At 41.3% G+C, this 12,545-nt stretch overlaps 1 protein-coding gene across 4 annotated transcripts; it reads left to right on the top strand.

The window, feature by feature from the left end:
- The first annotated feature begins 2,972 nt into the window (after positions 1-2,972).
- On the top strand, positions 2,973-11,825 carry MRPS33 (mitochondrial ribosomal protein S33). Of its 4 annotated transcripts, none has more exons than XM_002818537.6 (3): positions 2,973-3,147; positions 7,383-7,624; positions 11,458-11,825. In XM_002818537.6, the coding sequence occupies exons 2-3, from the start codon at positions 7,410-7,412 to the stop codon at positions 11,561-11,563; spliced, it is 321 nt and encodes a 106-aa protein (XP_002818583.1). In that variant the 5' UTR covers positions 2,973-3,147; positions 7,383-7,409; the 3' UTR covers positions 11,564-11,825. The 4 variants fall into 4 exon arrangements, with proteins under 4 accessions (XP_002818583.1, XP_009241584.1, XP_054415879.1 ...); XM_009243309.3 differs by having other exon boundaries at positions 3,057-3,147; positions 7,426-7,624; XM_054559904.2 differs by lacking the exon at positions 2,973-3,147 and adding an exon at positions 3,150-3,509 and having other exon boundaries at positions 7,426-7,624.
- Positions 11,826-12,545: the final 720 nt, after the last annotated feature.

The raw sequence follows: 12,545 nt of genomic DNA, 5'->3' as shown, positions 1-12,545 counted from the left end.
GTCTCAAAAAAAAAAAAAAAAAATCTGTCACAAAGCTCTACTACTTCAGCTGTTCAGAGTTGCTTTTCTTTCCAGATAATGATATATCCTACGGAGAAGTACTGAGAATAGCTGAAAAGAATTGCTTAGGTTTAAATATATGGGAAAAAAAAAATTGGCTTCGATACTTTCTTCAATGCTGCTTTGCTCTGCTCTTACCAGATTCTCCTTCAAAAACACTGCATTTTTCAACAGAGGATGGAAGATATCTGATGATTAAAGGAAAATTACTGTCACTCTTACCACTAACATTCACACAGTATATCTGATTACAGAAAATCACAACAAACCAATTACCATATTTCTGACAGTCATACTTCACCCTTAAGTGGAATATATGTAAGATAGGAAGAGACATGAAGCCTAAGAAGGGTTGATGGTGCCTTGATTGATCATTAGAGGAAGCTTCCTCCAAAACATTTTGAATCTTCCTTTCATCTGTCATCCTGGAAGGTATATCCCTCACACCTTCGGTGATGGATATAGCTTTCTTTTGTAAGGTCCAAGAACTATTGTAAATGCAGAAGTAAAAAAGAACCTACATGATGCAAAGAAAGAATACTTATGAAAATATGGTATCTGTAAATTGATTTACTTAAAGCAATAAATATTCCCCTGCCCCTTGGACTATGCCACACCATAAGAACTTTAAGTTGATGTAGTTTTAATTCTTGCCCTGCCTAATGACAAAGGACATTTGCCAAAGAGTATGATGAATAATGAAATCACTTAAAGTGGAGGCTTTCCATTTTACCACAACTTACAGCAAGAAATATATTTATATTATGATCCAATGCACATATACATATTGTTTCATGAAACAATAATTACCCCTACTACATGTGATGCATTTAGATATTTTTTATCCTAATGTCTTTCTTTTAATGCTGGTCTCGATTCACTAAATTGATTTCACAGCCAACTAATGATTCACAGCACACAATTGGAAAACACAGGACCACAGAAAATAGAAATATATAAGGGAATATCTGATTTATAGAGCAATCTCTGATTTTAAAAGTGCTCTTAAAACTGCATTATCTTGGAGGTGTAAATGGGTAAGCCAAGGTCTGGTGAAGTCAATATCCATAGGAGGTTCGATTTTATTCTATTCATTTCATTTTTCCATCCCTAATATTCCAACTTTCCTACTGATAAGTAACAGTCTCTGATTGGCCAATTTCAATGGCTTACTCCTTCTAATCCTGTGGTAGGCTAAAACTGTCCCCCAAAGATAACAAAGTCTAATCCCTGGGACCTGCAAATGTTACCAGATATGGGGAAAAGGCCTTTGAAGATGTGATTAAATTAAGGATCTTCAGATTGAGAGAGTATTTTGGATTAGCTCCATGGGCCCTAAATGCAATTACACATTCCTAAAAGGGAGGCAATGGGAAGTCTGACACACATAGTGAAGGCAATGTGAAAAGGGAGCAGAGATGTGAAGATGTTGGCCTTGAAGTCTAAAGTGATGTGGCCACAAGCCAATGAATGCCAGCAGCCACCAGAAGCTGGAAGAGTCAAAGAACTGATTCTCCCCTAGAGTCTCTGGAGGGAACACAGCCCTGTCAACATCTTGATTTTGGCCCAGTGATGCTGATTTTGAATTTATGGCCTCTAGAACTGTAAGATAATAAATTTCAGTTGCTCTACAATGCCGAGTATTTTATTATAGCAGCCTCAGGAAACTAATATGAACCCCATGAAATTGACTTAATAAAAGTGATAGTGCAAAGTACCTAAACAGTCACCTGAAACTCTATATACCTAGCTATGTTTCAAGAAAGATTTATGGTAGCTTATAGTAATTCACAAAACATTGATAACACCAATAATTCATATGTGAAAAGGAAAAAACAGGAAGGATATACAAAACGAAGCCAACAAGGTTTACGCAAAATATATATTATATATATACATATATATATATAGCTCTTGCCTCCAGCCAATTAAAATTTGGCTTTAAACCAGCAGCTTACACATAAAGGAAGTCTTCTTGTTTATATGATTCAGTGGCTATTACATAAAAACAAGCCAACTCCACAGAAACAAGTACAAAAGACAAGGTGAAATTTCTCCCAGGAGTTTCGCTCCTTAGGATTTCTTTTTTGGACTGTAGCCATGCATAGGATACTCATTACCCCTTTGTAAACTTAAATGCAGTCACTAGACCTAACTTTATAAGGCTGTTTACTATATCATATAGGCTGCTAACATGTCAAAACTTGATAAAAGCAAATCCTATAGCATAGATTGATTAGACGTCAAATTCTAACTTAAAAGTAAATTCTGTAGGAGGAAAGAGGGTGTAAATACAATACCCACTAGGTAGGCAACTCACTACGGATATTAATTCCAGGGTACATTTTGAAATATTTATAAAATGCCTTGAACGATGCTCAGAAAACGAGTACTGTTTCCTCACCCAAACTATCAAACATTGAGTAAGTGCTGCATACAATGCCTATGGGATGTGGCTCGCTTGAAAACAGATTTAGTATGGCGTGAAATACTCACAATGTTTTCTACTATCTGCCCAGCGAGGTCTAGATAACTACTGAGGAGACAAACGTTCCATCCCTACTCCCTGAAGAAGCTCCTGGGTCAATGGGGGAAAGTGCTCCTAACCCAGTACCAAGGAAGACTTGCAGCTGGTGATCCTAATTAACTATTAGAGGATGAGCAGATAGATGGAAGGGGAGGGGGATGGCGCCGCACAAGTCGGTCAGAAAGACCACACGGCACACGCATCGCCATTGCTTCAGAGCTTTTGGAGGCAGGTCTGTAGCCATTCCCACCAAAATATACTACCGAACCGTGCAAGCGCTTCCAGGAGAGCCAGACCTCCCTAACTCTCCCCAGCCCACCATCTTCCCGGGTCCTCCGCACCCGCGGCGGCGCTAGCCTCACTGCGCAGGCGCCAGGTACACCTCGGAGGCCTCAGGAGGGGGCGCCAGTAACTCCGGGTCGTTCACTAGGGCTCCGCTCTAGCCGCCAAGCTTCCGTTTCTCTACTGCTCCCCGTAATAGTTGCAGGCGCGAGCTTGGAGCCGGGTAGGGGGCGGGCCTTCCGGGACGAGGGCGCGTGGGTGAGGAAGGTCAGATCCAGGTAAGGCTGTCAGTGACTTTTGGGGGTCTGCAGCGAGGGGCGATGGCTGTAGAGGTTTCCGGGGGTCTCCAACCTTGTAGAGTCGCTAGGAATCGGGGGAATCCATTTCATTAGTGACCAGCTCGGGCGGTTCACGTGCATCACACAAATAACTTGGCCTTTTTCTGCCTCAGTTGGGGGATTTCTTAAACGTAGCATACCCGCGTTTCCGCTGCCGTAATTTCCTCTGAGGCGCAGTTACTCTCTTCCATATTGGTTAACAGTAGAAGGCTCAGTTTCTCTGCTCATCACACGGCCTTCGGCACTGTAGCTTTGGGTGGTGGGCTGCAGATTAATTTTGTAACCACCTTAAGAAAAATACGGTAAGGTGATATTTAAGAAAAATATTTGCGAAATGCGCTCCCGAGTCAAACATCTGTTGACTTGACACTACTACAGTTTCCATCACAGTTAGACATGATCGAGTCAGGTGGAGGGAGTTGAAGATTGTTTTTGCTAAACTGAATGCAGCTGATACATTTTCAGTGACGTTGATGCCTCTATGACTCCGTAAAATAATCGGTACCGGGCTTTTTTGTTTTTAAGCATTCTGTTGAGATTGTTTTTATGTTTAGATTGTTTTTATGACAACATGTGTACACTGTATGTGAGTTCCTTGGATCCTGATGGTTATTAGGGTAGGCACTGTGCCGTGAATTTTGCATATAAGCTTCACATCGCAGATAGTATGACTGTCCTCGTGTAGTCGATGAGAGAACCTGGCAGAGACTAAGCACCATTACAAAAACAACGTGGCCATTAAAAGGCAGAGGCGCGATTCCAATCAACTTTTTTATTCTGCAGTTGGTGCGTTCTGCTAACCAATGGTTTTTGGGAAACTGGAGAAAGCTCTCTCCCGGAACAATTTACACACACACATACATACACATACCAGCATACAAGATGTACACTTCCACTGTTTGCAAAACGCTGAAGCACATCCAGGTTAAGAACTCTTGCACTTCATCTTTACCTTTCAAAGAGAAAAGGCAAACCTAATACAAAGCCACTTATTGAAATAATCTTTTAAATGCATCAGACCTATCAAAAAGATCAAAGAAGTTTGCCCTGTTATGCCAAAGTAAAAATATGGGAGTTTTCTTCTCATGTGGGCTTAATTTGTTTTGCTCAGCACATTTGAGTAATTTGTTTTTGCTTAGCATTTTCAGCTCCAGTTAACTTTTTTCATGATAGTACGGTTTTCTTTAGTTCACATTTAAAGAAGGGTAACACTTAAAGTGACTTGTACTCTCCGAGAATGGTTTCATGTGAATCAAAATGTAATTGACACGCACATTATAAGAAAAGCTCCCTTGTCATTCTTCGTGAGAGACATGTGTCTGTGCACTGTGGAAGGAAACAACAAAGCAGTGTCATTGGTAATTGTTAAAACCACTTTCAGTTTCCTCCTGTTTAGCAAGTGGGCCTTTGTTTCTAGTAAGGGATTCAGGTTTGAAGAGGCTTATTCCCTTTCTCCGTCATAAAACTTTAGGACTTGCATTTTATGATATAACCATGTTCAGCCGATTCTAGTGTGACCTTTTTACTTACAAGTTATGTATCCCAGTAATTTGCCACATTCCAAAATGGGCATGGAGATAACAGCAGCATCCTGTGATTGCTTCGGTGACTACTGTCCTACTGAGTCCCTTCCTCCTCCTGGCTACCTTGTCAAGTTACCAAGGTGCTGGTCCTCTCCCTATGTTTCTCTGGCTGTCAGTCTTTGTAAATGAGGTCATCATTCCAGGGAGGCACAAAGTTTTTACTATATGGAGTATCTATCTGTCTGTCTCTCTCTCTCTCTCTTTTTTTTTTTTCTTAAACATGATTAAGAACAAGGAATAAACAAATGTGTCTATGTAGAACATATGAAAACCAAACTTACTGTTCTGGGCTCGTTCTTTTTTGTAAGTTACCATTTACTACTAAGTGCTACTGTTACTCATTTTCGCACTAGTCCTGCAAGCTTTGTTTTCATAAAGGAGACTCAGAGAGGATGAGTAACTGTTCACAATAACCCAAGGATTAAGTGACAGAGCCAGTAGTCAAACCTAGGCCTCAGGAATCCCTGTTGCCTCTTCATTGACAAATAAAGGGACTTGGAATTCAGAACAGATTTTCCTGAAAACACTTCACTGTAACAAACTGATAGTTCCCAGACCAGCTTACAGATAACTAACTGTGGAAATACTGTGCAATTACAGCAGAAATCTATTCTGATGCCACAATGGTAATTAAGCAAACAAAGCAAAGTTGATGAAGAAACTATTGTTTTTTAATCTAATGTTTGGAAAAAGATAACTTTAAAGGGCAAAGGAAGAGAAAAAGCATGCAAAGAAACTAGGTGACTCTGGACATTTGCAAGGCTTTTTAGAGGTTTATGGCACTGATTTGTTTATACATTAAACTGTTAAATGACTTTTTTTCACCTTGAGACTATAACCCTAGTCCTAACAACCCCACCCCCAACCAGAGTTGGGAAAGAAGTGAATCAGGAAACTGAGAATGCTGAATGGAAAAGGAAGAACAGGCTTGCAGGTGATCTGCAGATGGTGGGGAGGGAGGGGTGGACGTTGGATCTGACAGTTCTACCATTGCCAGCCTTCAGGTGGCACTATTGACCCAAAATTGCTTGGTTGGTGTTCTGAATGGTTTTGAGGTTGACAGTGGTTTGAGATCAGCCTCTGCTTTTTTTCTTTTTTTTTTTTTGACACACAATCTTGCTCTGTCACTCAGGCTAGAGTACAGTGGTACAGTCATAACTCACTGTAATCTCAAACTCCTGTGCTCAAGCGATGTGCCCCTCCTCAGCCTCTACAAGTAGCCGGAACTACAGGTGTGCACTACCATACCAGACTAATTTTCTTATTTTCTTTTCTTTTCTTTTTTTTCTGTAAAAACAAGATTTCGCCATGTTTCCTGGGCTGGTCTTGAAGTCCTGACCTCAAGCAATCCTCCCACCTCAGCCTCTCAAAGTACTGGGATTATAGGCATGAGCTACCATGCCCAGCCTCCTCTGTTAATGGATCTTGAAACAGGCATTAAAACTTCCTTAATTTAAACACGGTTTGTTTTCTTGCAAGAACTATTTTGAAATTCACTTGGCACCATTTTTATGTAGGAGGGTTTTTTGGTACATTTCTCCCATTGGTTTTTCAAGGTTTATGCCTTTTTCCTGCTTGAATATCAGCACCTTTTCATCTCAGCTGAACTGTTTCCCAGGATAGTCTCTGAGTCAGCAAAGATTCTCATCTCAATACTAAAATTTCTCATAAATTGGCATATTCTGCCAACAATAACCCCTACGTCTGGTCTAAACTGAGTTGAGATAGTTATTCCACCAGCAGCTTTCTTGATTTTTATGTGTTAGCTATAATTTGTGCATATCACGGATATCATTCTTAAACCCATTTCAGTGTTGTATGTCTCTGAAGGAAAAGCTACTGTTTTCAGCTGATAAGAACTTAGCTAGTTTGCATTAAAGCAGAATATATAAGATGGAGGATACAGCAAGTAACCTTACAATTCATACATGCCTTTTATTTAGTAAGAAAATGAATCTTTTGAGCTATTGGATTTATTTCTATAGGGCTACTGTCTGTTTTTCCCAAATGGCTCTCAGTCTCTAGGCAAAATTCAGTTCAGTAACCTAGAAGCCAAATGACCTCATAACTCATTAGCAGCTCTCAGAGCCTTCTGGAGCCCTTGAGGAGAACAGTGTTCAAAGGACTGATAGTAAAGACAACAACATAATTATGTCTCTGCCATGATTACACCTTTCGATGGCAAGCAGTCAGCATATTAATGCTGCAGATTGCTTAGGTGGGTGTTTTCTGAAGGTATAATAATGCTGGACTAGGATAACTTGTTTCCCTGTCTTCTTCATCCCCAGCCTACAAATAGGTAAACTGACTGTCAGTAAATAACCTGATGAATCACAAAATAGTTGGTTGCAAAGGAGGCAATACAGCAAGGAAGTAATAGCATGTAAACACAAAGTGCAAAAATCGCAGCTGTAAAGCATGGAAAGGAAATAGCCATTTGGACTGTGGATACTTCTCCACTCCAAGGCATATCCTGCCAACACTGCACTGATCCATGAGCGGCTTGCTGTGTTTGCATTTGCTAACGTATTCATTAGCTAATCTTGGAATTTCTTACCCTAACCTGTTTACCTTTCTTCTCATTTTCAATAGGAACTCTAACTCCTTGCCACTCAAGAAATGTCCTCCCTTTCAGAATATGCCTTCCGCATGTCTCGTCTCAGTGCCCGGCTATTTGGTGAAGTCACCAGGCCTACTAATTCCAAGTCTATGAAAGTGGTGAAACTGTTTAGTGAACTGCCCTTGGCCAAGAAGAAGGAGACTTATGATTGGTATCCAAATCACCACACTTACACTGAACTCATGCAGACGCTCCGATTTCTTGGACTCTACAGGTAATGACAAACACAAAGAGGAACCTATGAGAGACTTTTTTTCAGTAGATCAGAAAAGGAAAAAAATTAGCCTTTCTATCCTTGTAGTTTTGTTTTTATAATAGAGCCCAGGTAGTTCAAAAGGTACAGTTTGCAGGAGAAAGGCTTCTTTCAAAATACCCATAATGGAGAGACCAAAAAAAAAAGGAAATTCATGCTTGTTGGAAGATATATTTTAATTATGTCTACAACATGACTAATGTTGAATAGATACTGAGCTGTAGAGAGGTGTTTAATAATTTGTTAATCTAAGAGCACTCTAAAAAGGATGCCAAGAGGCTGGGCGCGGTGGCTCACGCCTGTAATCCCAGCACTTTGGGAGGCCGAGGCAGGCAGATCACGAGGTCAAGAAATCAAGACCATCCTGGCCAACTTGGTGAAACCCCATCTCACTAAAAATACAAAAATTAGCTGGGCATGGTGGTGCACACCTGTAGTCCCAGCTGCTCGGGAGGCTGAGGCAGGAGAATTGCTTGAATCTGGGAGGTGGAGGTTGCAGTGAGCCGAGATCGCGCCACTGCACTCCAGCCTGGCAACAGAGTGAGACTCTGTCTCAAGAAAAAAAAACAATGCAGAGAAAAACTGGTCCAAGTACTGAGGAAGAAAGCCTCAGAAACACCAAGGTTGCCAGGGCAGTGGGCTCTTATTATCAGATGAACAGAGTCCCTGACCGACACCTGATCTGCTGCTTAACTGGTACGTGGGAGCCTTTTTTCTCTTCTGGTGGCATTTTTATTGACATTTCTTCCTACTCTCTTCTGGCATTTTTATTTTGTACCCTTTTTGATATATTAATTTGGTCTGGATAAGCTGTAGTTTGCCTTTAAGGATAATACGTAAATCACACAGGTTCTTAACACCATGTGTTTGTGTGTGTGTGTATGTCTAGGAAGTAGGTGCTTAGGACTGTGTGCATCTCTAAAAAAGAAAAAAAGATCAGGCCAGGCACAATGGCTCAGGCCTGTAATCCCAGCACTTTGGGAGGCCAAGGCAGGCAGATCATCTGAGGTCAGGAGTTTGAGACCAGCCTGGCCAACATGGTGAAACCCCGTCTCTACTAAAAATACAAAAATTAGCTGGGCGTGGTGGCACACACCTGTAATTCCAGCTACTTGGGAGGCTGAGGCAAGAGAATTGCTTGAACCCAGGAGATGGAGGTTGCAGTGAGTCGAGATCATGCCACTGTACTCCAGCCTGGGTGACAAAGCAAGACTCTATCTCAAAAAAAAAAAAATCAAATACCTATGTGATCCTTTTGATTAAATTATTTTTTTGACCAGGTACAATAGCTCACAGCTGTAATCCCAGCACTTTGGGAGGCCAAGGCGGGCAGACCACTTGAGGTCAGGAATTCGAGACCAGCCTGGCCAACATGGTGAAACCCCGTCTCTACTAAAAATACAAAAATTAGCTGGGTGTGGTAGTGCATTCCTGTAATCCCAGCTACTTAAGAGGCTGAGGCAGGAGATTCGCTTGAACTCAGGAGGAAGAGGTTACAGTGAGCCGAGATCGTGCCAGTGCACTCCAGCAACAGAGCGAAATTTGGTCTCAAAAAATATATATTTTTTTTTAATTACCAAACTAATACATGCCCATTACAAAAGAATTCAAATAGTACATAATCGTATAAAGTTAAAATACCTACCATCTTTTTAAAAATTTAACAAGTTGTAATTGGACTTGTCTTTGGGCAACAATACTAAAATTATTTGGAACCATTTATTCTAATACAGTAGAATTAATAGTACAGCATAACATTCATTGCAGATCACTAAAGATTGGTACATTCACTATCCAGTGGATATTTCTTACGTACCTTCCACGTGCAGGCACTTAAGATGGCACTAGGGGAACAGCGGTGAACATAATAGATGTGCTTGGTTAACATATTAGAGGTTACAATCTATGACATGTTTTGAATGTTTGGAATTGCTTTGGGACTACCTCTCTTGCCATTAGTCTGGGCTCAGAAAATAAAAACTAATTTTATTATAACCCAAAATAAAATATTGGGAGGCAGATATCCTGAGGAGAAGATTATAACCCATGAAAAAATCACATTATCTTTTTGCTGCTGCTGTCTGTTTGTTGGAAGAATAAAGACTTAGCTATCTTTGGGGACAGGGAAAAATAGTTATCCATAGAAAAACAAAATTATTTTCACGTAGTCACTAGGTATGGTAAATGATACCTCTAATGCTAGGCCTCCTGTGGCATCAGGCAGGATGAAACTAGACAGTCTCCAATAAAGAAAATATTCAGAGACCTGCAAAAGAGGGAGGGAAGCACCAGTCCTCAGAAACAATTGATTCATTCAGTTAACCAGGTGCCTAGCTTGTATCATCAACAGAGACAGAGTCGCCAGAAAGCTTTCTTTCTGTCCAATGGTTGATGAGAATGAAGGAAGGACAGAAGAGGGGAAAAAAAATAAGTAAATTATATGATCTGTTACAAAGTTGAACATGCTGTGGAAAAAAATAGTAGAGCCGGCTGAGCAGGATCCAGAGTGCTGACAGGGCCTGCAGTAGGTGGGGAGAGGCCAGATTACAGGATGAAACAGGACAGTCAGGGTCAGCCTTGTTGAGGAGCTGAGGTTTAAGCAGAGGCTTGAAGGTCGTGAGTGAGCCGGGAAGAGTTTGCAAGGCAGAGGGGCAAGAGCACAGCAAAGGCCTTGAGGTGGGAGTGTTCTTTCCAGGAGGCATGCAGGTACTGGGAGGGTGTGGGACTGGAGACGGATTGCAAGGGACTGTGAAGCCGTAGTAAGGACAATGGCATTTGCTCTGGTTGAAATGGGGAACCATTTGCAGGGCTATGAACAGGAGTGGCATGATCTGACATATATTTTAGAAGAATTTCACCAGCTGCACTGTTGAGAATTATTTGGGGACACTCACCACTAATCCCAAAGAGTTGTATACTGTCCATGATGTTCATGGATAGCCTAGAGAGTTAAAACTTAAGCTCAGCACACCCCTCTCTTACATTTGATTCATACACTGTTATTATCCGTACTTTACAGGTTAGGAAACTAAGGTGCAGGGAGGTAAGGCCACTTATCCAAGGTGACAGATCTAGTAAATGGTGGAGCCATGATTTGAACCCAGGTTCACATGGAATCAAGAACTTACATGTTTAAACACCATACCAATCTTTAGGTATCTGGGCTTCAGATGTGGACTTTTTTTGTAGTATAAGCAATCATCAACTTCTTTGCCATCCACATACTTACATAGTCCTGGCTGCTTTGATTCCTTTAGTATCTGTCTTTTGATTTTGCTTCCTTCTGCCTGAGCCTTTCCCCAGCAGCCTTTTTGTGTGAGTTACCTACTGCCACTAAGGTTTCACCATGTTGGCCAGGCCCAGCTTCCTCCAGACCTCACCCCATTCTGAGTAGATGCTAGTTCCTAGGGCAGTCAGGGTCTCTGTGTAGCTATTGAAGCTGATGCCCACTTTGTCTCCTCTCTGTTTAGTCTTAGTGTTGCAGGGAAATTTGGGGTAATCATTAGTATTGTGTCATTGTTACGTAGGTTTATGTAGGCTGGTCTGGGAAATTCACTGCAGCTTGTGGCAGTGTTTCTGTGAGGGGAAACGGACTTACAAGTGAACTTTTGGAATACACCGCATCTCTATGTTAGGGACTCCCTATACTTTTTGTTCACCAAGCTGAGCATGTGGCCAACTTGTAAAAGTCAAAGATCGATAACCAGAATGACCTAAGAGAGCAGCGCTAGATTAATGTACTTTTCTACTCTCGTAAAAATAACTGGTTAATTATTTTTTCCTTCTTCATTCAGAGATGAGCATCAGGATTTTATGGATGAGCAAAAACGACTAAAGAAGCTTCGTGGAAAGGAGAAACCAAAGAAAGGAGAGGGGAAAAGAGCAGCAAAAAGGAAATAGTGTTGGTCCCTCAAGAGGGAGAATTTCTTCCTCAGTGGTAGAGAGAAGAAAGTGCATTTATTGTCTTTCCACATATTGGAGGAATGTCGTCTTACTAAATGAAGTTTATTTGGAGGAACACAGTCATCTCCTTGGTGAAATCTAATCCGGTTACATTGTGGCTGGTTTCTTGAATGCATTCTAACTGTGCAAAATTATTTTGGCCTTGGCTGTGTAATGTGAGGTTTACCTGATTCTCTAATGAAATAAATACCTAAGTTATTGTTTGATGATTTGTTTGGGGTGGGATGGGATGGTGGGGGAATGGAGGGGAAACTTTATTAAGTGAGCATCCTGTAGTGTCCTCATTTCTCCCTTCTTGCTTACTCACTCACCCAGCCCTAAACTTCTTTCATCTTGGGCCCTTCAGCCACTGTCTCCACCATCAAGCTCACAAACTTTTTGTGTGTCTTCACCTACTCCTTTGAGAAATCTATTAAGATGAATTTGTAGAGTAAGTATCTTTTAAAAGGAAGTATTGAATACCTGCTCTGTACAAGATATTGGGGCCCTGGTAATACACGTGGTTAGCAAGAGAAATACTCCCTACCTCGTGTAAGTTTCAGTCTTGTGGGAGGGACTAATATTACATAATTACATACAATTGTATTACATGCTACAAAGGAAAAAGTCAGACTTCTATAACAGCGTGGATGAATGCAGAGAGAGATAGCCAGAAGCCCAAATCACATTAGGGAATTTAAAGAAAGCTTCCCTAAAGAAATGATATTTAAGCCGGGCGCAGTGGCTCACACCTGTAATCCCAGCACTTTGGGAGGCCGAGGTGGGCGGATCACGAGGTCAAGAGATCGAGACCATTTTGGCCAACATGGTGAAACCCCACCTACTAAAAATTCAAAAATTAGCTGGGTATTGTGGCGTGCGCCTGTAGTCGCAGCTACTCGGGATGCTGAGGCAGGAGAATCGCTTGAACCCCGGAAGC

The sequence above is a fragment of the Pongo abelii genome, chromosome 6 (assembly GCF_028885655.2).
Source record: "Pongo abelii isolate AG06213 chromosome 6, NHGRI_mPonAbe1-v2.0_pri, whole genome shotgun sequence".
Lineage (NCBI taxonomy): Eukaryota > Metazoa > Chordata > Mammalia > Primates > Hominidae > Pongo > Pongo abelii.
This window is presented reverse-complemented; position numbering and strand designations above follow the sequence as displayed.